Consider the following 26401-nt stretch of genomic DNA (forward strand, 5'->3'; position numbering starts at 1 on the left):
ACCACTTTTGTAGTACTGGCCATTTGCACTGAAGTGTTTGTTCTTAAACAAGTTGGATTACTCAGCCTCTCAAATAAAAAAGTTACCATATCAGCCATAATACTTCGGGCTTTTTCTTGAAAGGTTCTTTAACCCTGAAGGTATTTCCCAAAGAAATTTCCAGATGAGTTCGTTTCTGTTTGAGTCTAATGTATTACAAATTACCTGGAAGTCTGGGGAAAGAAGAGGTATGTTTTGTTTTATTTTGGATTCAACCTAGTAACCAAACAAAGAAAATAAACCACAATTTCCTTATGCCAAAGCTGGTTTATTGAACTTCATGAGGGCAAAGTTACAGTGACACTATTCCACAACAAAATTATTTAACTCTAGTTTAGACTTCATGAGGAAATGTATTAGCAATATACTGCCAATAAAGCACTGCTATTCATAGCTAACTGGATGAGCTTCCTTTGGTGTTCTCAAATTATGACTTTTCTAAAACATATCTGATGTTTTCAACTAAAGGTCACAGTTAAAATAAATTCACACAGAAGTTACAAAATGTGTGATTTGTGCTTTAAAATAATTAGTTGTTTGATAGCCACCATTTAGAAGTGATTTCTCAATAGTCAGTGAAGCATTTTATAAATATTTTGGAAAATATCTAAAAGCTTTATCCCCATTCAGCTGTTAAGTACGTTCTTTTTAAAAACAAAAGCATGTAGAAAAAACTAAAACCATAAATCACTATAAATGGGATACAAATATTTTAAAATTAATAAATATTAAAGTGAAAAAATCAGGCCTTTCACAGAACTGTAAAGGATACTTACTACTAACTTCTTACAAAAAGAAAGTTAAATTACCTTTTTTAAAAAATGATTAATAACAGCACTGAGAAAACATAAATGTGCTTGGAAAGTCTGTAAACTTTCTTCTTCCACTTTAGAAAAATGTTTTGATAAGCAATAAGCAGATTCCCTTCTTTAAAAAACTGTTACACCCACCACAATTGTAACAGCTGTCATTGTTTTACTATAAAAATAGTTATAAATCAACATTAATTTAGATAAAATCAAACCATTTTTAATTCCAGCATGGTAAGAAAACTGGATTAATCTCCTTAAAATCAAAGCCAATTTGTTTTCCTTTAAGCTCTGATGTTTAAAACAGAACAATTATTTCCTATAATTATTACTTTCAGTTAGTTCATTTAATAGAATTATCTTGTTCTATAAATTATCCAGTCAGGACCACCATGATGATTAAACAGAAAATTCTACACTAGATTAGATTAGATCACATATTTAATTAGTTTCCCACATTCTGAAAATATTTTAAATATAATCACCTTTTGGCTTAATTTCCTCTAAAATGATTAAATTCAGCAATCTTTCAGAATTAGTGAATATGCACACTTCAGTTAAAGGTCATGGCTTACAATTCCATTCATGTTAATAGCTTCATATGCAAGCTTACTATTTTCCATGTGCAAAGTCCTAAATTCAAAATAAAAGTATTTTTAAAAAAATTTTTAGGAAGTATTTAGGGTAAAAAACTTTATGAAATAGCCTTTCTACCACTGAGGGATAGACTAGATATTTTTCAATATTTAATTTATTTTTCATACTGAGGAGGAGTATCTTGTTACGACCGTAAAATTTAAAGATTTAAACAACCCACGTACTGTAACACAGTACTATTAGAGAAATACATGTAGACACTTAGCAATTAGAGGTATGCCCTCAGTCCAAGTGGAAGATGATTTGCTAATTCAGCCTTTAGGCATTACATTGACTGGAGAGTGGGGGAGAGCAAGAGATACTATGTCAGATACACAGCTTGAAATTACTAAAAGCCAGGAATAGGTCTGTTGTGGTAGCTGGAACCATGTTCACCTATTCTCTCCCAAATTACAACTCCTCAAATCTTTCAGTTAGTTTTTCACCGCTTAAAAATACCAAAACAAAGTATAAAGCACCTTATTATGTCATGTCTTTTGCATTAAAATCTGATTTACTTCTGCATATTTTAAAGAATTTAGTAAGAAAACAATTCAAATTACTCTTTTAAAAATAACAATAATTTTGTAGACCTGATTGATATTGATTAGAAATATATATCATCTAGAACTGTTGGAAAAGTCATTCTTTATGGACTGAGAACCAGAAAACATTTTACACCTTCTCTTCCCACTAGAACTAAAGTCTTGGCTCTAAAATATACCAATTATAATGCAATTACATAAACCAATAATACAAAGAAACAACTTGAGGGAGAGGCAAATATCAGTTTTTATCCTATTGAGAACACTTCTCATTCAAAGGACATACCAACAAATATACTAAACCCTTAATATATTTTTTCAATCCCAGGAACACAGGATTAAACAATTAGTGACTCTTAAAATTCCATCATGTTCTCATGTGAAGCTTCCTTCATTGGGCTCTCAATGGAAAGATGCTCTGATTCATCCTAACCTCATTTCAACCTCACTTGAAAACTTTTTCCTTGTGTTGTCACCCTGACAAACTTGATTAAGTAGGTACAAAACACAAAAATAAGCATGACAATGATAAAAAGTAAAGTGTCAGGACCATCCATTATATTTCAGATTAAATTCTATGACTTTTCACTGTCATACTTCAAAAGTATTTGTCGTCAAAATTAGATAGTATAATAAAGACTGTTATTTAGCACCAGCACGTCATTGAAGGCTTTGGTTCAGGCTTCAGGGTAATTCCGTTATCAGGGGGTTGACTAAGCATTAATGGTTTATGGCTCTTAAGCTTATGAGCCAAGGTCATAAATATAGCTTCCACATGGTCATTATCATTGGGGTTTTTAGCAGAGGTTTCAAACAAAGGCATACTGTGCGTGTCAGCGAATTTCTGTGCCAAGTCTGTGGGTACCTGAATGGCACTTCTCAAGTCACATTTATTTCCAACAAGAATCCTTGGTATATCGTTGGCTAGCAAATGCTGTTTGCATTCTTCTATCCAAGACGGCAGGCTATGAAAACTCGCCATGTTGGTCATATCATACACGAAGACAACAGCATGTACATTTCTGTAGTAGTGCTGTACCATGCTCTTTCTGAATCGTTCTTGTCCCGCCGTGTCCCATAGCTGGATCTGAAAGTAGGGTGAAAAAAAAGAGGAAAACTAAAATTTTCATTCCAATTATGCACTGGGGAAAATTTAACCACCTTTGCATGGTCTTTTGTACTTTTTCACTTATACAACTACAACGTCACTCCCTTTCAACATGCCGTTTCAGTGTTATTTACAGGATCCAGATTTCATGATACTAGTCTAGTTACCTCATAGTTAATTCAAGTGTCATAACAAAATACTTCAAGTTAGCACTTTAATTTCAGTAAATCAACTTTGTTTGGAAAAAATTATACCTCAAAAATTGATTTTTAAAGCACTAAGAGAAATACATACCAGATTTTAACAAACATGTTAAGTGTCTAATTTCTGTAAATTTGGTTACGATATGCCATTCCCTGCCTTTTACACATCTAATCTAAAATAGTACTTAGGACAGATGTGAAAAGTCATGAGATCTAGCCCCCAAATCAACATATATACACAGCCTATGAAATTCAGGCCCCTTTGAAAATTTTAAATGGCTAGAAAATCACTTATCTATCCTTACCATCTCTACCAATAAAAATATACCAATACCTCCTAGTGTAAATATAGAGGGACTGGGGAAAATGATATCTAAAGCTAAATATAAGCCATATGTTATGATTCTCTTAAAACACTGAATTTATCCTGCCTTTGTTTAGTTCCTAAAAAACAGTTGAATGATGAGGATACTGGTCACAAGGGAAAAGACTAGAGGCAGATTTGCTCAGGTAACTTTTAACTGAAAGACTTGTACTATTTGTAGATACTCAGATGGAAGCCTAAGCCGGGGATTTCACACAGAGCAATACTGAAGTAGAGGGAGACGGGATACTGCAGGCGGCCCTGAAAGTAAGGAGGATGTAAGACAGGAAGTGCTGAACACATGGCAGTATATGGTAAGTGCTCAATTAAGATGTAATGAATGAATAAACACAGTTTAAAAAATGTGATTAGAGATGGAAATATTGGTCACCACTATCTTTCATGCTACCTTGATTTTCATCAGTTGTGATTTTTTCATCTTTTTCATGGTAGCTCTTTTTAGCCCAAATTTCTCCATTTTCTGAAAAACTCTCCCATTCTTCCTAATTAACATAAATCTAATTTTGTTCCAGGTAGAATTATAAAATACTATACAGGCATATCTCGGAGATATTGTGGGTTCAGTTCCAGATCTCCGCAATAAAACAAATGCAGCAATAAAGTGAGTCACACGAATTTTTTTGGTTTCCCAGTGCATATAAAAGTTATGTTTGCATTATACTGTAGTTTATTAAGTGCACGACAGTATTATGTCTTAAAAAAAACAAAGTACATACCTTAATTTTAAAATACTTTATTGCTAAAAAAAAAATGCTGACCATTATTGACAACACACGGTTGCCAAACCTTCAATCTGCAAAAACTGCAGTATCTGCGAAGCACAGTCAAACAAGGTATGCCTGTACAAACTTGATGTCTCACGCTCTCATGGAACTAGGGTCCAAGTGACAGTTCTGTCTAATAATCTGTAAACAGTTTCCTCAGTGGGAGTTTCTGGGTTTCTAGAAAAATGAACTGATTTATGATTTTTAAAAAAGAGCATTTGCACGAGCCTTTTACACTTCCCTCACCATACCTTTCTGCCTGGAATAGAATACAGTGCTTGGAGGTTCAGCAATCATTCTATAAGCATGAAAAAGAAAGCCCCACAAAGCAGAAGTGTAGCATAAACCTGGAATCCTGCTGACAGCATCCCACCATACAGACTGCTGCCTCTGGTCTCTTTATCACATGAGAAAAGTAAATTGACCTAATAAAAGCTGTTCAAAGAAACTGGAGCTGATCTTTTTTTTCCTCTTTTAATAACATTCCTGTAGCTCAGGTATTCAAAAATATTTTCACTGATGAAGAATGATTTATAATGTTTTAAGCAAAGTATATTTATAAGAAAAAAATTATAAAAAAGCATATAAAAAGAAATACATCAAAATATTAACAATGGTTGTCTTTATGGCAGCTTCCCCCTTTATTTCTACTTTTCTGTTTCCCATAACAAACATACATTTGTTTTATTTAACAAACTAAAGCTAGAAAAAAAGTCACCCCGAATTTAGACCTACCTCAAAGTAACTGTGGAAGTCCTCAATGTGTAAGTGGTGATGACGATGTTTATTCCTAAGAAAATTATTCTTTTGTTTCAAGCTAGGATTGACTCAACACAACCTCACCTTCCATCAGTCCTGCTCAGAACATTCTAATCATATCAAGACTTCTAGGAAACGAGTAGTATGAAATAACTCTTTACACTTTATTGGAGAGCCATAAAAGTAATTACTATGTTAATAAGGCACTTACAAAGAAATACAATTGTCTCTCAATACTCCCCAGGGGGATTGGTTCCAGGACCCTGCTCTCCTCGAATACCCAAATCCACGGATGCTCAAGTCCTTTATATAAAATGGCATAGTATTTACATATAATCTTCACACATCCATAAACTTTAAATCATCTCTATATTATTTATAATACCTAATGCAATATAAATACTATGTAAATAGTTGCCAGCAAGGGGCAAATCAAGTTTGCTTTTTAGGAACTTTCTGGAATTTTTTTTTTTAATTGAAGTATAGTCAATTACAGTATGTCAATTTCTGGTATACAGCATAAGGTCCTAGTTATGCATATATATACATATATTCATTTTCATGTTGTTTTTCATTAAAGGTTATTACAATATACTGAATATAGTTTCCCTGTGCTATACAGAAGAAATTTGTATATTTATATATTTTTATATATAGTGGTTATCATTTGCAAATCTCAAACTCTCAAATTTATCCCTTCCCACTCCCTTCCCCCATAACCATAAGATTTACTATGTCTGTGAGTCTGTTTCTGCTTTGTAGATGAGTTCATTAGTGTCTTCTTTTTCCTTTTTCTTTTTTTTAGATTCCACATAAGAATGTTATCATACGGTATTTTTCTTTCTATTTCTGACTTATTTCACTTAGAAAGACGATCTCCAGGTCTATCCATGTTGCTGCAAATGGCATTATTTTATTCAAGTATTTCCCCACGGATACGGAGGGCTGACTGTATTTAAAAGGAAGCTTCAAAGTTTTGCTCACAGAACTGCTAGAACAAGTGCAGGCATAGGATGCAGACACTGCTATGCTGCCTGCTGCCTTTCAGGTCTGCGCAGGACACTGAGATGAGGGCAAGGGGACAGGGAAGGAGCAGGGAGAGACCTGGCAAAGAAAGGTCAGGACAACTGATAAAAACTGTCAGCGATAAAAGGCTGGAGAAAACTTTGACTAAATGAGAGACACAAATAGATACCCAGTGGGGAACAAACCTCATGATAACCTAGAAAAATCTTGAGGTTTAACTCTGAGTGAAGTGGTTCACAATGTTTAAAAAAAAGAGAGAATGACACTTTGGAACCTAAGGAAGTGACATACTGTTGTCTGGGAAATGTTAAGTTAGGGAGTATTTTCAGAGCTGTTTTCCCCAATTTAATACTTAATATATTAGGAAAGAAAATGACTCATAGGTGTGTCTACAGATACTACTCCCATTTTAAACATTACATAGACAACATAAAATACACTAATAATATTTCATGAAACTCTAAATTCTAAAATCAGGTTCCAAGAAAAAGGCAACCTATTTGCTAAATCTAGATTCTTATTTTTCATGAAAGCACTTTTGGTTGTTTTATTACCAAAGTGAGAAATGATCTCACTAAATTAATTTAACACTTCTTTTACTTGACTAAAAAGAATAAAGGTATTAGCCCAAATGATCTTTCCTTGTTTGATCAGCTATCAAATTTCCTCTTCCCCTGTCTTTTCAAAGAACACATTTTTATTATTTTTGCTTCTAAGCAGCCTATATAAAAGATCATCTGATAATTACATAAACGCTGATATAAATCAACATCATAACCAGTATTAGTAACATTTCAGGAGAACTCTTTTTGCTTTTGGTACACAGTAGAAATAAATATGTATATCTGATGTATAGATCCAAATGGCAAATTTTTAAAATAAATTTTAGCTTCCCTAGCAAGGAGAAGCAACAAATTTTGTGTGACTATTTGAAAGGAATACTTTAAATGAAGAATTTAATTATAGCATAATGAAAGGGACAGGAAGAGAGCAAGCAGGGAGAGAAAGGAAGCAAGAGCTGGAAGCCCTGGGTTATAAATTCCACACTGCCCCCAACTTGTGTGACCTTGATCCAGTCATTCACCCTTTCAAGAGACTGTTTCAATATTAAAATCAGAGCTAATTTATGGGACACTGTAGGCTGATCTTTTTAGTTTTTTTTTTTAAATTAGCTGTTACTTTAGAATATATACAATTTGGAAACAGCAGTCTTAGCTATTCTCTTTCCCAATGCTTTCTCTGTTTATTTACTTTTCATTATTGCTATCTCTCCTGAAGGTATTAGTGATTACTCTTAAACTACTGATATTTATTTGGGGCTTAGCACAGCCCAAGCACATTCCAGTCACTATGCTAAGTCCTTTATATGCATTATGTTATTTAATATATACAACCCTATGTAATAATTACCCAATTTTGCAGTAAGGTCAAATTTAAGGTTAAAAAATTCACCTGAGGTCACAAAGCTACTACAAAGTCTTTTTTTAAGAAACTGAAGTATAGCTGATTTACCATATTGTGTTCATTCAGGTGTGCAGCATACTGACTCAGTTATACCGTGAAGTCTTAAGGATTTAAACTTGGGCTGATTCTGTAGTGGATGCATGCTGGTCTTCTCAGCCTAGCCTCCACTCCCACTTTTGTTAACAGCACCTCATTTTCCTTGGGGAACCATCCCTCCCCTGCCTTCAATTCATGTGAACCCCTGGCTCCCCAGCTAGACACATGACCAGTCCCACCAGCTCCCGCATCACCACCACAGCTCAGGAATGGTCATGTGTCTCAATCATCAGACTCACCGAGTCTCCATTTTAGGACTGGTGTCAGAACTCGCAGAAAGAGAACTTTTTTACTTCTGTGTTTTCAGTTATGTGAAACAAGATTTTCATTTTGTGTATGCTAATTTGAGTACAGAGTCCTAACACAGACTCCAAAGCAAAAGATCTTAACTGATCAAAGGTTCCTGGGAAGTAAATAATTCTATCATGTCTCACCACCTGAGGACACACACCATGTTTCCACCTTCGTAAGAAGAGGTACAAGAATCACAGGCTTCTGAAATCAGGCTGGAAAAACAATGAGAGCTCTGAACTGGTTCCAGGGATCCTTCAGATAGTGGAAAGGCTTGGGTCTTTGGAAATATACATGGCTTGTATCACACAGGCCAGGACCAAACCACCACAATACAAAATTTCTGTCAGACTAGACCCAAGTTTTCTGAGCTAAGTAGTCACAAACTAAGCTTCTTTGTAGGGTACCCCAACTGCTAATACTCTCATTCACTGAATTTCAATGCAAATCAAATCAAGAGGACCAATTTGGCATCTCCCTAGTGACCATCATTACATTTTAAGATGAATTAGCAATTTAATTCTAGTAAGGTAAGGTATAAGACGATGTCTTATAAAATATTCTTTGACTTACAAGCATCAGGTTACTTTTAATAAAGATCAAGAAAGAACAATGGATAAAGGTAAATAATCTGACTTACACCTGGCTTCAGCATTCATCACATACCATCTTCATCACACTATGAAACAAACCTCTACTCCACTGTCTATGCATGTTAACTGCATCAGGCATTCTGTTCTCATCTATCTGTGTGCCCAAACTTCGTCTGCCTCTTCATGGTTATCTCCTCCAATTCCACACTTCTAACTGCCAATCATACATTTCCATTTGAATATACCACCATATCAACAACAACAACAACAAAAACTAAAATAAAACTTTTTATGGAGCCTCTGAAAATTCAATGTTCCATACTGTACTCCTCTCTACTGAAGGTACTACCTACCTCCAGTCAGCCAGAGTCCTCTTTCTTCTCATTACCAAAAGCCAGCTACTGAAGCCTTTTGGCTTTATCATCAGAATACCTCTTTTATTACCTCTTTCTTTCCATTAGCTTCCCTTATCACCTCAATTCTGGATTTCCAGAGCAGCCTACCAATTGATCTCCTGCCTCCATACATTCAACACTTACCCCAAGTATTGCATAGTTTAGAAACTGAACTACACACTAGAAGATATCTATGGACTCACCACACCTGGACCCTGTCCTGAATAAGATTGAATAAGACCTAACAAGGGAGGTAGACACATATACAATACAATGAGAAAAGAGATAATTTAAAGGGTCAGGCAAGGTGCTAAAGAGAGTTCACAGAAGGATAGAATGGAGAATAAGTGGTAGGGGAATTCCTAATAGAAACACAGAGTTGAATGAGGAAGAATTACACGTGGTGAAACACGGGAAGGGAGAATATTCCAGGCAGAGTGGGAAATGCAAGAGGAAAACATACGGATCAGCAAATAAATGGCTGGACTATAGGGTACTTGAAGGGTATAGCTCAGTGGTACAGTGCATGCTTGGCATGCACGCGGTCCTGGGTTCAATCCTCAGCACCTCCATTAAAAAAATTTTTTTTTTAAATATCAAAATCACTATGTAGTATGCCTAAAACTAACATAATATTGTACATCAACTCTATTTCAATTAAAAAAAAACAAAAACAAAACCGGCAGCACACTGTTTTGTTTGGCCCTCAAGCATGGTTTGTTGACCCCTGCACTGGATCATAATTCTTTGTTCCTAACAGAATGTCTTCTTTCCAGCAATTACTCATCAAGGGTTTGATTTACCAATGGGGGGATTGGGGTGAAGCGGTGCTGATTATTTTCTTTTAGTTAATATTAACATCTTGTATTTAATACGGCAAAACTTCACACCACTACAAATGACAAGTAAGCTATCCCAATGTCCAGACAGGAACTGCTGATCCCTAGTGACAGGATGCATTAAACCCAACACTAGGCTTTAATGATTCTGTTGGTGCTGCCACTGTCCCATACTGATATGAAAGGAACGTAGCTAGTTATAATGAGGAAACACATAAAAGGAAGGAGCGTTAAGGATTTGAGTCTCAATTTAAAAATCAAATGTATGGAGGGGAGGATATAGCTCAAATGGTAGAGTGCATGCTTAGCACACACAAGGTCCTCGGTTCAATCCCCAGTACCTCCTCCAAAAATAAATAAATAAATAAACCTAACTACTTCCCCCCCTCAAAAAAATAAAATAAAATAAAATGTATTTCTATTTAAGGAGTTCACTTTATAATTTTGACTTCCAAAATTCTACAAACAAGATTTTACTCTTCCAATTTTATATATATAGTACTTAGGAACAGATTAGCAAATATAGACTTTACTGCATTTAATAAAGCATTTCAGATGATTCAAAAATAGCACTGCTATTTTAATAAGACATGCTCTGAAAAATTTCTAGTCCACAAAACATTTAACACAGTATCTCATTTTTATCAAATAAATATAATGTCTAGAAGGTAATTTTATTAGCAAAGTAACATAGAGCTTTCCAGTTTCCACTTTAAGATGAAAAATTAGAAGAAATGACAGTTCAGATTAGGCTTATAATTTTCCAAAGCAATAATATGAACATTTCAGCAGTACTTAAGATATATTATAGGTTAACAAAAAAGAAGCAGCAGCAACACATGGAATAAAGCTCTTCTATATCACTTTTTTTTTTAGACACCAAAAAAAAAATTTCCAAAATAGCCCTCTTTTTCTACTACAGAAATCTCTGAACATTTCTTCAGTCTTTTCAATCACAATAAAAATCTCTCTCAAGTCTTACAGTTGGGGGTAGAAGTCAATAGTTAAGGCCTTAGTAAGGAGAAAAAGAAACTCAGTGTCCCTGTCAACTAGGATATCAACTCAGTGTCCCTATCAACCTATCAGGTTAAGATAAAGCTCAGGAAGAATCAACCCAGAGAAAAAGGTTTTCTCCTTGCCTCTCTCAACCAGAAGGATCAATTCTGTGCTCCCAGATTCATCACATCTGTGGTTCTGGTTTATTTATCAATGCCAGCACTAATCCCACTAGTTAATCATTCAATGATCTGCACTGGACATATTTTATATATATATTTTTAATATGCTGTAAGTATTTCTTAAATTTGCACCTGATTCACCTTTAAGTATAAATGGCAACTCAGACGCAGGTAAAGGGCCACTCAACCCCAGCTCCTCCCAGCCTCCATTCCCTGTGTTACCCTGATCCCATATGGGGCAATTTCTCTTCCCTTCAGCTGTCTGCTCTATCTGTGTTTCACTCTCTGGTTGTGCAGCCACAGAACTGATGGTGCCAAAGAGAAACAATGATGTTAAGCCACCAAGGAAGAATCTTCTTCAGATTACCAACTATGAACCAGGTGCCTCATATATGTTCTCATCTAATCCTCACATTAGCCTGATTCGGTATTATTATTATTATCTTTGACTGAATTATAGTCGGTTTACAATGTTGTGTTAATTTCTGGTGTGCAGCATAGTGATTCAGTTCCGATACATTATTACTACCCCAATTTTTCAGATGAGAAAATAGACTTGGAAAGATGAAGGAAACTGCCTAAGGAGTAGAGTAACCAACTACCCCAGTTCGCCTAAGATGAAGGGGGTTCCTGGGATGTGGGATTTCAGTTTTAAAACTGGGACAGTCTCAGGCAAAGTTCATCACCCTATCAAGGACAGACAGCCCTTTCACAGGTTCAGATCTGAGCTAGGCCAGTTGGGCTCCAAAGCCCAAACACTTTCTCTCAGAACTCCTTCTCCCAAACTACACTCCCTCTCAACCTCAGAAGCCCCGTTATTTTCCTCTTACACAAGTTCCTGGGCCTAACTTAATTCTGTTGAAAAATATTCAGCCTCTTATTCTACCTTTTCCTTTGCAATGTATACAAATCTTTCTTAACTCCCTAATACAGTGCATCCAAAGGACCACCACTGGCAGCTTGAATGGGACAATTAAAAATTAATGTGAAAATTAAAAGGCAAAAGGGCCTACAGAATACTGATTTCTTTTCAATCTTTTTTCTCCTTTACTGTGATTAGCAGTAAAATCCCTTTGTGTGTGAGGAGGTGGGGTAGTGGTTAGGGAACTAAAAATAAATTGTTCCTGCCTCAAGGACGTGAGGGTGAGAAAGAAGTTAGCTTTTTTTTTTCCCCCACGGGGGACTGAGGTAAAGAGCATCCTAATTTAAAGTGAAAAAATAAATGTAGTATAAGGAAAGCAGAGCAGTTTTCGCGTCCACATCTTTTAAGCGATAATATTAGCAGGTGGTTGAAAGGTTAGTAGTGGCTCAGAGTGAGGAAGTGTGTCTAAAATTTACATCATCAGGAAGCCTCAGCCCTGTTACTGATCCTTATTCTCCAAATCCCTATTCCAACCCCTCAGAACCCCAGGCTTGGCCTTGGGCTTACTACGTGCTCCACTGCTACTGTGTCTCCAGTCTCAGGAGCCACCAATGGGGCTTAAAAAACTGAGAGGGTGGCACTGAGAATGTGCTTCTGGCAATCCAAGTAAGAACCAAGTAGGAACTACAGAATGTTTCCGCAGGAAAATAAATTTTTCTAAACAACTCAATGTCATACCTAAACTACTGTAGCAAAACTGTATGCACGAGGACACCTAAGTACTTCCTCAAAGGCAACAGGGCTTTACTTCCACAATACCCAAGGCAGTGCTCAAATGAATGTTTAATAAATAATACTTATTCCATGAAATTCCTGTACTTGAGAAATTTCACTGTTTTTTTCTTCGATCTTACTTCACTAACTCCCAGCACGTGAGACACAGCAGATGAGTCAGTGGATACCCTCTGCACCCTGGCTACTCAATTATGTGGTCCATAGACAAGCTGCATCTGCATCACCTGGGACCTTACCAAATCAGAATCTATACTTTAAAAAAAAAATCCCCAGGTAAATCGTATGCATATTGAAGTTTGAGAAGCACTGCCTTATAAGTTTGCTACATACACAGCCTTCCAATCCCCGACTCCAACATCCTCATCAGTGTGAGAAAAGATGGAGCGCAGGGCCAGCAGTTAACCCACGGAGGAGTTGGGACACTTGTCATGCCGGGGCTACCTGGCAGTCTCCCATCCGCTCACCTTGATACGCTCCCCATCAATCTCCACCGCTCGTTCTCGGAAGTCCACCCCGATAGTAGCCTCGGTACGGTCAGGGAAGCGGCCGGCGCAGAAACGGTAGGTCAGGCACGTTTTGCCCACATTGGAGTCGCCAATCACGATTATTTTGAAGATGCGGGAGCGAGCCGGAGGCAGAAACGCTGAGGCGCCTGACATAGCACCGCTGGACGAGAAGCTCTCCTCGAGCGACGACTCAATCTCTGAAGCCATTCTCCTGACCCGCCTCAAACTGAGGGAAGGAGACGCAGAGAGGCAGAGAGGTTACGCCACTGTGAGCGAGCGCGCCTAGCTCGCCGGCTCCGCTGCGCAACGTCCCAGGAGCCACCTCCCTCCAGACCCAGAGCGCGCGTGCGCACCCTCCCACGCCCGCCCCCGCAGGTGTGGCGCCCACCAGCCCAGCCTCGCTGACCCTCCCGCCCGGCCCACGGCCCCACCCCAGCGTCAGTCGGCCAGGCGCCCGTCTACCTGGGAAGGCACCGGGCCTGTCGGGGGCTTGACGGGGGCGCGGAAGGCCAGCTGCCGAGCAGCTAAGCAGAGCACCCGAGGCCCGGCGCCCAGGCTGGCCCGGCCCCGCCACGTCCAAGGCTACCGCCCACCGGAGGAAGCCGTGCGAGCACTCTGGGGGCGGGGAGAGAAAGACAGCTGAAAGGAAGGAGGCACCACCAGGCACTCTCTCGCGAGAGGGCCGAAGAGCCGTTTCAACGGGGGCGTGTACCTGGTGAGGCTACGTAGTCTTCGGAAGGCTCGGGCGTCGGGTTCGGTGCTATCATCGACGTACCGTTGGGGCTTCCCTGGACTTGGAGGTGGAGGCGGGTTCCCTTACCTTGCTGCCTGGGCCTGCGGTGTCGGCTGTGCTCCCTGTCTCCTCCAGGTTCTCTGGATCGCTGGAGTTGGGACAGCGACAACGGCTGGGAGAGGTGGGGCCCGAGGAGCTGCTGGAAGCCCCTGGGGCGCGGGAGACACTTAAAAGCGACCTTCGGGCCGCGCGGAGCTTGAGCCTTGGCAGGAGCATGGGGTGTCCGGGAGCAGGTGTGAGTTCGAGGCCGCCCGCCGCCTCTGCACAGAGAATTTTATTAGTCGCCTTAGCAATATTTCGATATCCGCGGGACCCAGGTGCCCAGGGTTCGGGGCCCAAGAAGTTGAGCAGGTCACAGGTGGACCACCTCAGGGCATTGAACCCAAGAGCTGTTACTAGACGGCGTCTCTGGTGAGAATAAAACTCATTGTTCCCTCGTGCTTGGGTGACGGTGATGTAGCCATTAAATGTTACAGAGCGCACGCGGAAGTTGTCTTTGTCCATATATCTGAGGACAGTATTATTAGACGAGACCACTCAACCTTAAAGAATCCCTGGATTACCATGAATTCTTACGAGGGAACCTACCATTCATTGAGTCATAGAAAAAGTCCAAAATATGCAAACATACTGCTTTTTGTGGAAAGCTTTGTTTTGTCTTGTAATAACAAGAGTGGGTTTTTGGTTTGGTTTGGTTTTTTTCTGTTTGAGCGTATGGTTATGCCGTTTGCAAATACAAGGACTACAGAGAGGACATGGCGTCCCTTAAATAGAATGAGGGGAACAATAGAGCACTAGAAGTCCTAGGAAAGGAGATAAACTGCTTATTTCAATAGATAAAATGAAAATGTGGTCAGAGCAAATTAGTGGTAGAACCTGAGCATGCTGAGTTGCCAGGAATTTGCAAAAGCCTTATTATACAATAGTTTCTGTTGTGGTAAAAGAAAAACTTTATGCAGTTATTGATATACCAAGTTCTGTTAGCCAGGAGGAGAGTTTACTCACCTTGTTGACTGTATATGCCAATTACATTTATTAAGTTTCCTGTGACAGAAACCAGACCATGGCCTGGAAAAGCCTAAATGTTCATCTGTGAGGTTATTTCCGTGAACATTAATCATCCCAGAAACTATCAGAGGGCCTTGAAATATATTCCTCTAATCTACTCTACTTATCCCATTTAAAGGATAGAATCTGAAGATTTAATGATAAAAAGCAGTTGAAGAATTCAAAGCTGAGGATAATCGGGTAATTTCAAAAGGTGGTGAAAAAAGCATCATGACTCTGCATCTCAAGACCCTTGCTCTTTCTTTTTTGTATTCTGGCTGTTTTGGTTTAGCCTGCACCAGAAATTCTTTTTCTTACCTGTTTATCCTATTTATATTCCATTTCTAGCTCAAAAGTCTCACCTCTGAAGCTTTTCCTGATTACTTCAGTTCAGAATGTTCTTGATTTATTCTAAATCTAATATGCTTTTTGGGTATTGCTCATTGGGCTTATACTGTCTTTGCTGTTTAAGTTTCATGGTTATATGCTGTGCCTTTCAACTAGATTGTCAACTCTTGACTACTGACTTTCAGCTCATTGTTATTCAGCAAACGATGAATAGTGAGTGAGGTGAGAAATTTCTTGTGAAGGATTATTAATTTGAACCCTTTACAGTTATACACAGCTCAGCACCACTCAGATGGAAAAATCATTGTAGACACTTGCCATTGTTATCTGGAGTTTGATATTTTCAATTTGCAGTTTGAGAGATTCCTTATGTGACTAAAGTGTATGTCACTCTTCTTAATTGAATAACCCCAGAACCTCCAGGTTTGATGCCTGAAGGAGATTCTACTGTCAGGAAAAGTGATGGATTATGCAGCCCTATTTCCTGAGAATTCATTTTGTCCTTGGAGTTTTTCACTACTTGCTGCCAAAGCATAAGCCACTTGGCCTCAAATATAAACATGAACCCTTCCTTTGCTTAATAATTTACCACAGAGCTGAGGAGAGACTGAATTCAGATCCTTTAGCAGTACAACTGGAACAGTATACATGGTTCAGGGTAAGATGGGTATTTGAAAGTATTTTTCTAGTAGGAAAAAAAAAACTGAATGGATATTAAAAACATAAAATAAGGGTAACCTTATGTACAAGATGTAACTACTCATTTTCCACTTTTGTTTACTGAAGAGATGCCACCTCCCTGTGGCAGAGCCATTTTTTAACTGGTATTACCAAGGAAAAGATCCTACACTTCACTCTTTAAATTCAGACCTGAGGATGGAGGACAAAAGAGAGTTCGCTTGCTTGCCTACTTAAGAGCTTATCAACCTTGGCATATTTTGAGCCATATAATTCTTTTTTTTTTTTTTTGTAAGTATAGTTGATTTACAATATTGTGTTAGTTTCACATGTCTAACATAGTGATTCAGTATTTTTGCAGCTTATACTCCATTATAGGTTATTATAAGATAGTGGCTATAATTCCCTGTGCTATACAGTATATCCTTGCTGTTTTATTTTATACATAGTAATTTGTATCTGTTAATCCCATACCTCTAATTTGTCCCTCCCCCTTCCCCTCTCCCTGTTGGTAACAAGTTTGTTTTCTATATCTGTGAGTCTATTTCTGTTTTGGATATACATTCATTTATATTTTTAAGATTCCAGATATAAGTGGTATCATAAAGCATTTGTCTTTCGCTGTGAGCCAGATAATACTTTGTTGTGGACAGCTGTCCTGTACATTGTAAGATGTTTAGTAGCATACTTGGCTTCTGCCCATTATCTGCCAGTGGCAGATAGTAATATACTAGTTGTAACAGCCCGAACCATCTCTAGACTTTACCAAATGCCCCTGGATGTTAAAATTATGTCCCCTCCCCCTCTCATTGAGAACCACTGGCCTGTATAAGGGCTCTTCTCACAACTCTAGTTTCCTGTCCATCCCATTTGATAGCAGGAATCACCACTCCCTAAAAGACAGAACTCCAGTTCCCCAGAGAAGTATAACGTTGGTCTTGTTGGCCTCCACCAGATTACCATATCACTGTTTAATACTACCCCAAATATCATATGATGGATAGTACATTGTAAATAACAAAAACTTTAATTTTAGTACCTAAACAGTAAATTAACATCAACATTTTATAGGTAAGTTTACTGAGTTTCAGAATTCTTCAAGTCATATCTTCATAAGTACGTTCATTGAGGATTTATGTTTAACTGTGTATTCTATATATAGCACTGTGCTAGTGGTTGGGGCAGGGGATAAGATAAAATATGATTTTTGTCCGTGAGGAATTTATAATCTAGCCACCAAACCAAGTTAGCACGGAACCATTAATGAATAACATAGGATAAAACAGAATGTCAGATTTTTTCCCTAGAGGTGTTTGGGCCTAGACTTCAAAAATTCTAGATGTGTTAAAGTATGAAGGCACACTGGGAGCTAGGATGGAAGGCCTTCTTGTAGTGGACAGTAAGTTAAAGATGAGTGCCTGTGGTAGTGGCATTCTTCTAGGTAATAAACTCAAATTATGAATAAGCAACACTTACAGATATTTGATATATGTGCAAAGTGTAGTCATGGTGGCCTCTGTTGTTTTCTTTATCTCATTCTCTTTCTCCCTTCCCTTTAGAATGTTTGATTTTATAGCATTTCCAGTGTTTGACACATCAAAGGCAAACTATAGACAATGATTTTGAAGAGGATCTAAATAACTATGAAATTTAAGTATTAAATGTTCTAACTTGCAGATAGAGAAGGTACTTTTTTAATGTCCACATTTATAAAAATTTATTTTTTAAATAACTACACAGAAAAATCTCAATTTTAAGTTATACTCTGATACTAGAACAATAAAAACATAAGCATTTTTTTCTTCTTTTTTTAAATAAAAGGATAAAAGGAAATCCATCTACTTTACTTGGAAGCCAAAAGGAAAACTCTTAAGTAACTGGTTCAAGGACAAAAGCCACAGCTGCAGATTTACAAACTATTTAGAAATTAATGATAATGGGGACAATAAAATTGAAACATAAGGATTCGGCTAAAGTAGTATGTAGGAAAAAAAAACACAGATTGATGTTTTAATACTAACCAATACAGAGTGAATAAAAATAATTTCCTAACACTTATGCAGTATTTAACATGTCAGACACTACTGTGTTTTATAAAAACTAACTCATTTAATCTTCACAACATACCTATGAAGCAAGTAATATTCTCTCTTTTATCTATAAGGAACATGAGGATCATAGAGGTTACATGTCTTTCTGAAGTTCACTCAGCTAATAAGTGATAAAGTGTATATTCCATGATATGTGTTATAGTATGATATATAAAAGTAAACTGTGATAAGCTAAAGATGCCTATTGTAAAACTTAGAACAACAACAAAAATAATAAAGAAGCATAGCTAAGGCAGCCAATAGAGGAATTAAAATGGAATATACTAAAAATCAGTCAAAAAGAAGTCAAGAAAAGAGGAAAAATAAAAATGTAGATTCAACAAATATCAACCATATCAATAATTAAATCAATTGTAAGTGGTCTAAACACTGGAATTAAAAAGATACCCCTCTAAATGAGAAAGCAAGGCTCAGTTATGTACTATTTACAAAAAGCATCATCAACATAAAGACACAGATAAGTTCAAAGTAAAATGATGTGCAAATAGAGTAAAGCTGGAATACCTGTGTTAGTGTCAGACAAAGATTTTAGGAAAAAGAATTTGGCCTATCTTCAAGACAAGAGATAAGGAGGGATGTTTCATAATAATAGAAAAGAGTGAATTCATCAAGAAGATGTAGTAACAAAGCTTCAAATTCCATGAATTAAAAACTGACAAAACAGAAGAGAGAAATAGACAAACCTAAAGTTACAGTTGAGATTTCAACATTCCCCTCTCAGTATTTGATAGATAAGTAGATCTTAAAAATCAGTGTTGATATAGAGAACTTGAACAATATTAGCTTGACCTAATTGATACTTACAGAACACTACATCAAACAATGGAAAAGTACACATTTATTTCAAAATGAATATGGAACATTCACCAAGATAGACCATAAACTGGGAGATCTTTTAAAAATTCTCAATAAATTTAGAAATGACTGAAAGTATCAGTTAAGGTTCAACTGGGAAATAGAAACCACATAGTAATTTGACCATGCAAAGTTTAATATAAAGAATTATTAACTATGATAGGATTGGGGTAAAAAGGAATTACCCTAGTAGAGAGTAAAGAGAACTCTAAGTATTACAGGAATACTAGATACAAGAAGAAATTACTACCCCTAGAGCTGAGATAGATCCCGCAACATGTTCCTTGCTCTGCTTCCAGCTCCAGGCTGAGATCTAGAACTTGTTATGAAGGGCAAGGCCATGGCTTATTGACTGGCAGAGAATCTGCTTTGATTCTGTGCTGGTGAAGCATGCTGGAAATCCACCTTCTGGAATTTTCTGAAAATCCACCCTCTAGAGAAAGCTGTTCCTGAGTAGGTGTCTTGTGGGAGCCACTCTGCACCAAAATAGTCTGAAGGTGGATCTGGGGAAGCTGCCCATACTGTAGGAGCTCACTGCTGAGAAAGCCACTTCCAGTGTAGGAGCCAGGCATTAGGAAGCCGCCTATACTGCAGGACCTAGGCAAAGGAAAAGCTGTAGGCACTGCAGAAAGCAGGTGGAGGGGGCATGGGGAGGTGCTAGGGAAGCTATGTGTGTTACAAGTGCCACCCAAGAAAGCAAGAAAGAACTAGGAAGGAAAATTCTTTCCAGCTCTCTCTACTGACATAGCTTAACATTGTGCCAGCTGGCAAAGGAAAAAATTTAAAGAGCCTAGTTCCAGATTTACAGCAGGTAATGAATCTAGGAGAGAAAAACAATTCTTAGTAAATCACTTAAAGGAGAAAAATTTTATGTCTTGATCTTTACAGATGCTGAAAAGGCAGTTGATATAAAATTTAACATCATTTTAATTAAAAAAATCTTTGGTAAATTGGAGTAAGATACTTCCTTTATTAAAAAAAGATTATCAAATATTTTACACAAACCTTTGGCCCAGATTGATCACCAAGCAGACAGGAGGACATATGTATGTAGCAGCTGCAATCCTGATACACAGCCCTGGCCCCGCTGCCAAGTGGAAAGCCATGCATGGGACTCCCTCATTGAAACAAGACTCTATGGGAGCTGAATTAATTTTAAGTATATGTTGCTCCTTGGCTATGAGCAGAAACAGAAGCAAAACCTCTGGAAGAAAACATCCCCAATTTAGGTCAGGAGGACTCTCAAGGTTAAGGTAAAGCAGTGAGTTCACAGTCAAAGAAGTATAAGCACCAAGAAGCCAAAGTTCTATGAGTGAGTATCTGCAGAAATAATATTCAATAGATAAATAACTCCAAGGGCCATTATAGTGGAACTGATAGAGTATAGAATATCTGTTCCAAATGTTTAAAAAAGCAAAGGATGTATTCACAAAAATGAGCAAGGTCCAATGAACAGGCCGACTGGGAGGCAGGTGGGAGAGGGGAGACTTAGACATGAAAAATAACAATTGTTGGAATGATAAAACTCAAAATTAGACACAAATGAAAAGAGAATAAATGAGAAGATTTATCTGAAGAAATTATCTGGAGTATACTATAGAGAGACAAGGAACTAAAAATATGAAAGAGATAATTAAGAGATGGAGGCTAGGATGAAGGAGTCTATTGTATAACTAACTGTAATCTCAGAAGGATAGAAAGAATAAAGGAGAGGCAATATTCTCCCCCAACATTTTGTAAAACTTTTCAAACACAGAAAAGTTGAAAGATTTGTGGAATGAACACTCTACCACCTAAATTCCAGAGTTAACGTTTTGTTACATTTGCTGTATCCCTTATCTATCCATTCATCTATCCATCTATCAAAGGAATAAATTTTTTGATCCATTTGGGTAAGTTGCAGACCTCACCCCTGAAGAATTCAGTATATCATTAACTAATGTTCAATATGTTTTATAGTTTTTTTTTTCCTCCTAGGTAAAATTTACATACACTAAAATGCATAACTCTTAAATGCACCAGTGAGTTTTTATAAGTGCATATATAGGTATAACACAGACTCCTATCAAAAAATAGAACATACCCATCACCCCAGAAAGTTCCCTTTTGCCCCTCATCAGTCAATCCCTGCCTTCTACCTCCCACTGGTTACCACTGTTCTAATGAGATACAATATTTAAAGAAATATTACTATGACTCTTGCGGAAATGATGAAGAACACATACCTACAGATTTAAGAATCACAGCATAACCAAAGCAGGATAAATAAAAAGAAATGCATAATGACACATTGTAAAGAAATTGAAGAACTCACAAGAAAAGATCTTTTAAGCAGCCAGAGAGAAAGGTCAGATAACTTGCAAAAGAATAGCAACTAAGGTAACAATGGATTCCTCATCATTATTAATGGAAGCCAAAAGTTAATGGAATAATATCAAGTGCTGACAGAAAATAATGGTCAGCTAGAATTGTGTACCTACCAAAACTGTTGTTTGAGAACAACGGTTAAAAAGAAACATTTAAGATAAATGAGAACTGAGAGTTTACCTCAGAGACCTGCATTAAAGGAATTTATAAATGATATATGAGAGGCAGTATTTACTTTGGATCAGTGGAACAGAATAGAGAGCCCCGAAATAAACCCACAGACTTTTGGTTAATTAATCTTTGATAAAGGAGGCAAGAACATTCAATGGAGTAGACAGTCTCTTTAGCAAATAGCATTGGGAAAACTGGACAGCTGCATGTAAATCAATGAAATTAGAACACTCCCTCACACCCTACACAAAAATAGACTCAGAATGGCTTAAAGACTTAAACATAAGACAAGAAACTGTAAACCTCTTAGAAGAAAACATAAGCAAAACATTCTCTAACATAAATCTTAGTAATGTTCTCCTAGGGCAGTCTACCCAGGCAATAGAAATAAAAGCAAAAATTAACAAATGGGACCTAATTAAACTTATAAGCTTTTGCACAGCAAAGGAAACCATAAGTAAAACAAAATGATAACCTAAGGAATGGGAGAAAATATTTGCAAAAGATGAGACTGACAAGGCTTAATTTCCAAAATATATAAGCAGCTCATACAGCTTAATACCAAAAAACAGACAACCCAATCCAAAAATGGGCAGAAGACCTAAACAAACAATTCTCCAATGAAAACATTCTAATGGCCAATAGGCACATGAGAAAATGTTCAATAGCACTAATTATCAGAGAAATGCAAATCAAAACTACAATGAGGTATCACCTCACACCGGAAGGAATGGCCATCATTCAAAAAGTCCACAAATGATAAATGCTGGAGAGGGTGTGGAGAAAAGGGAACCCTCCTACACTATTGGTGGGAATGCAGTTTGGTGCAGCCATTATAGAGAACAGTATGGAGATTCCTCAAAACAGTAAAAACAGACTTACCATATGATCCAGCAATCCCACTCCTGGGCATATATCCAGAGGGAACTTTAGTTCAAAAAGATATATGCACCCCAATGTTCATAGCAGCACTATTTACAATAGCCAAGACATGGAAACAATCTAAATGTCCATCAACAGATGACTGGATAAAGAAGTTGTGGTATATTTATACAATGGAATACTAATTAGCCATAAAAAGAATAAAATAATGCCATTTGCAGCAACATGGATGGACTTGGAGATTGTCATTCTAAGTTAAGTAAGCCAGACACAGAAAGAAAAATACCATGATATCACTTATATGTGGAATCTAAAAAAAAAGACAAAAACTTACTTACAAAACAGAAACAGACTCACAGACATAGAAAACAAATATAGTTACTGGGGGTGAAGGGAGTAGGAAGGGATAAATTGGGAATTTGAGATTTGCAGATACTAACTACTATACGTAAAATAGATAAACAACAGGTTTATACTGTATAGCCCAGGGAACTATATTCAATATCTTGTAGTAACCGATAGTGAAAAAGAATATGAAAATGAATGTATGTATATGTATGACTGAACTATTATGCTGAACACCAGAAATCGACACAACATTGTATACTGATTATACTTCATTAAAAAAAAAAAAAGAATATTTACTTTGGAGACTACTGAGGGTGTGAATCCCTGTTTTGCCATTTGCTAGTTGTGGGACATTAGGCAAGTAAGTTAACATCTCTGTGCTTCAGTTTTCTCATTTGTCAAATGTTGACAATAATAGTGTATACCTCATGGAATTGTTATGAGGATTAAATAAGTTAAAGGAAAGTAGAACTTAGAACAAAGCCTAGCATATAGTGCTTTGTGAGAGCTTTTTAAAAAAATTTTTAAAGAAATTATCCCAGAAGAATGGTCTGAGGTACAAGATAGAATGGTGAGTGAATCAAAAGGTAAACAAACTTTTCAATCCAAACATTGTCAGTCTAAAAAAAAAAGTTTGATTTGTGGTTTAAAAAAATGGACAAAACTAATATCTTGAATAACAATAGTGTGTAGCCATTGGGAAGAGTAGTCAGTGGAGTTAAAATGATTGTAAGGATCATTCTTTTGTTTACATTTTAAGTTAGAGATACAAGAAAGCTTCTAAAAAGAACAAATATAGAGTGTAAAAATTCCAAATAAAGGGTGGCAAATGGAATTTTAAAAATCTGAACAAAAACTTAATCGAAAAAATACCCAATAAAGATAGAAAAATAGCTCAGAAAAAGCACGGTAAACTTAAACAAAAAAGATGTAGAAATAATTTAAAATACATCAAGAATCAAAGTAAATATATATGAATTAAAATTGAGACAGGAAGGAAGGGAGCAGGGCACAACCATTAAAAGAATGACACAGCCCTTGAGGATATGATAAAAACTGATTGGAACCAAGTAGGCCCAAGATGGTATTAGATTTGACTGGGGCCCAATTCTTGGAAATCCCTGTCCCTTCCCCAAAATAGTTAGAATATTCCTCCCACTTATTAGCATATAAAATTACTCAGCCCATAAAAACTAACGACCCCTACACCCAGGGGTCATTCTCACCTGAGAGGAACCCGAATTCTGCCTATGGCACGTGCATCTCTCTAAATAAACTTGCTTTCACTTTACTTTGGCTCACTCTTGAATTCTTTATTGTGCATAGCTAAGGACCCTCATTTGGCGGCTTACCCCAGGAATTCGTCTGAGACCTGGGACATGACCATTCTCTTGCTCTCCCTTCTCTAGCAACAAAATTCAGTTAAAAGATAGAAATTGAAATAAAAAGAAAAATCTAGCTATGTACCATGTACAAAACACTCAGTTCCTCAGGAAATTGGTTCCAGGACTCTTGAGGATACCAAAAACCATAAATGCTCAGAGCCCTTATATAAAATGGAGTACTATTTGTATATAACCTACACACATCTTCCCATATAGCTGAAATCGTTTCTAGATCAGGTATAGTACCTAATATAGTGTAAATGCCATGTAAATAGTTGCCAGCACGTGGCAAATTCAAGTTTTGCTTTTTGGAACTTTCTGGAAATTTTTTCCCAAATATTTTCAATTCAAGGTTGGTTGAATCCATGGATGCAGAACCCTCAGGTAGGGAGGGCTGACAGTATATACAGGGAAATGGCTTTTCAGGCAAAAGGAAAAGCAAGGTTCAAGGAATGCAAATATTTAAATTCTAAAAAATCTGCTTAGAATCTGTATTTTTTTCCATTGCAAGTGAAATATAGAACCCTTACCACCACATAGGGGCATTTATCTTCTTTCTCCCTTTTATGTTATGGTTGTCATCAGTTACATCTACATATGTCAAAAACTTCAGACAATGTTGTAATTTTTGCCTTTATCATCAAACATGTTTTAATGAACTCAAGAGGAGAACAGTCTACTATATTTATACAGATATTTACCATTTCTGGTGCTCTTCCTTAATTCCTGATGTTCCATGTTTCCTTCTAGTACCATTTCTCTTCAGTCTCAAGAGTGTCCTTGTAGCAATTTTTTAAAAAAACAGACCTGCTGGCAATGAATTCTTTTGAGTTTTTCATCACCTAAGAATGTCACTATTTCACCTTAATTTCTGAAAGATACTTTTACTGCCTTTACTATTATGTGTTGACCATTCTTTTATTTCAGCACTTTACAAATGTTGTGTCACTTCCTTCTGGACTTCATGGTTCCCAATGGGAAATCACAGTAATGCAAATTATTGTTACCCTGTAGGTAATACATTACATTTCTCTGGCTGCTTTCAAGATCTCTTCTTTGTCTTTATTTTTCAGCATTTTGATGATGGTGTGTTTGGAAACAGATTCCTTTATGTTCATTATGTCTGGGTTTTGTTGAGCTTCTTGAACCTGGAGGTATCTGTCTTTTGCCAGACTTTAGACTTTTCATTATTTATTAAAAATTTTTCAACACTTATTTTTATTATCCCACAGGTCCCCGAGATTCTATTCATTGTTTATCCAATATTTTTTTCTCTGTTATTCAGGTTAGGTAATTTGTATTGATCTATTTTCAATTTCACTGACACTTTCTTCTGTCATCTTCACTCTGCTAATCAGATCATCCAGTGGATTTTTAAAATTTTAGCTACTACATTTTTAAATTCTAAACTAAACATTTGTTCCTTTTTATATTTTCTATTTCTTTGTTTATACTTTATATTTTTCCATTGGTTTTAAAAGTGCTTTTGACTGCTTGTTAAGAGAATTTTTATAACAGGGTTGAGAACTTTGAAAAACCTGAGATTTTACCTTACTTGTAAGTCAACAAGTTAGGCTGCCACAATTTCATGGATAGTGGCAGAAGACATTAGTCCCTTGAGTCAGACACAAAGGATAATTTATTACCCACAGCAGTAGCAGGAAGCAGAATATCAGCAGTTATGCCAGTTTTCTGAGCCCTAGTCCCCACCAAGTAATGCCAGGAAGACCAGGTGATACCTGTACATGCAGTGAGTTTCATTATACGAAAGGAACTCTATGGGAAACTCCAATTTGTAATAAGGGACTAGAGAACTTATCCAACTGTACCCTGAAGACATAATCTTTTTTATTCTAGACAGCAAACAAATCTGCCCTTGTCCCCAAAGGAAGACATTATCTCTGTCTTCCAAGAAAATTTGCTATGCAAACATCCCTGAAAAGATAGCCCAGGAAAAAAGCTGTTAATGCCCTTCCCAAAACACATGCAGAAATACAAGAGATCAATGGAGAATTGTCTCCCAACAAATGGCTGCTTCAAAGCCTTTGTCAGATCACTCTACCATCTGTATTCTCTCAGTATTGTCATCTTTTTTTCCCATGTGAATTGAGATTTTTCCTGGT

At 37.0% G+C, this 26401-nt stretch overlaps 1 protein-coding gene across 2 annotated transcripts; it reads right to left on the minus strand.

The window, feature by feature from the left end:
- Window positions 1–286: 286 nt before the first annotated feature.
- On the minus strand, window positions 287–13952 carry RAB33B (RAB33B, member RAS oncogene family). 2 transcript variants are annotated; one of them, XM_074378517.1, is made up of 3 exons: window positions 13756–13952; window positions 13252–13519; window positions 287–3116 (listed from the first exon to the last, which is right to left on the minus strand). In XM_074378517.1, the coding sequence occupies exons 2-3, from the start codon at window positions 13498–13500 to the stop codon at window positions 2676–2678; spliced, it is 690 nt and encodes a 229-aa protein (XP_074234618.1). In that variant the 5' UTR covers window positions 13501–13519; window positions 13756–13952; the 3' UTR covers window positions 287–2675. The 2 variants fall into 2 exon arrangements, with proteins under 2 accessions (XP_074234618.1, XP_010952919.1); XM_010954617.3 differs by lacking the exon at window positions 13756–13952 and having other exon boundaries at window positions 13252–13649.
- Between the last annotated feature and the right edge of the window lie 12449 nt (window positions 13953–26401).

This window comes from Camelus bactrianus, chromosome 2 (assembly GCF_048773025.1).
Source record: "Camelus bactrianus isolate YW-2024 breed Bactrian camel chromosome 2, ASM4877302v1, whole genome shotgun sequence".
Taxonomy (NCBI): Eukaryota; Metazoa; Chordata; class Mammalia; order Artiodactyla; family Camelidae; genus Camelus; species Camelus bactrianus.

Coding starts and splice junctions, on each gene's coding strand:
- RAB33B (XM_074378517.1), bottom strand. CDS start 13,500: ATGGCTTCAGAGATTGAGTCGTCGCTCGAGGAGAGCTTCTCGTCCAGC. Junction 3,117..13,251: donor TTGATGGGGAGCGTATCAAG/GTGAGCGGATGG, acceptor CCCTACTTTCAG/ATCCAGCTATGGGACACGGC.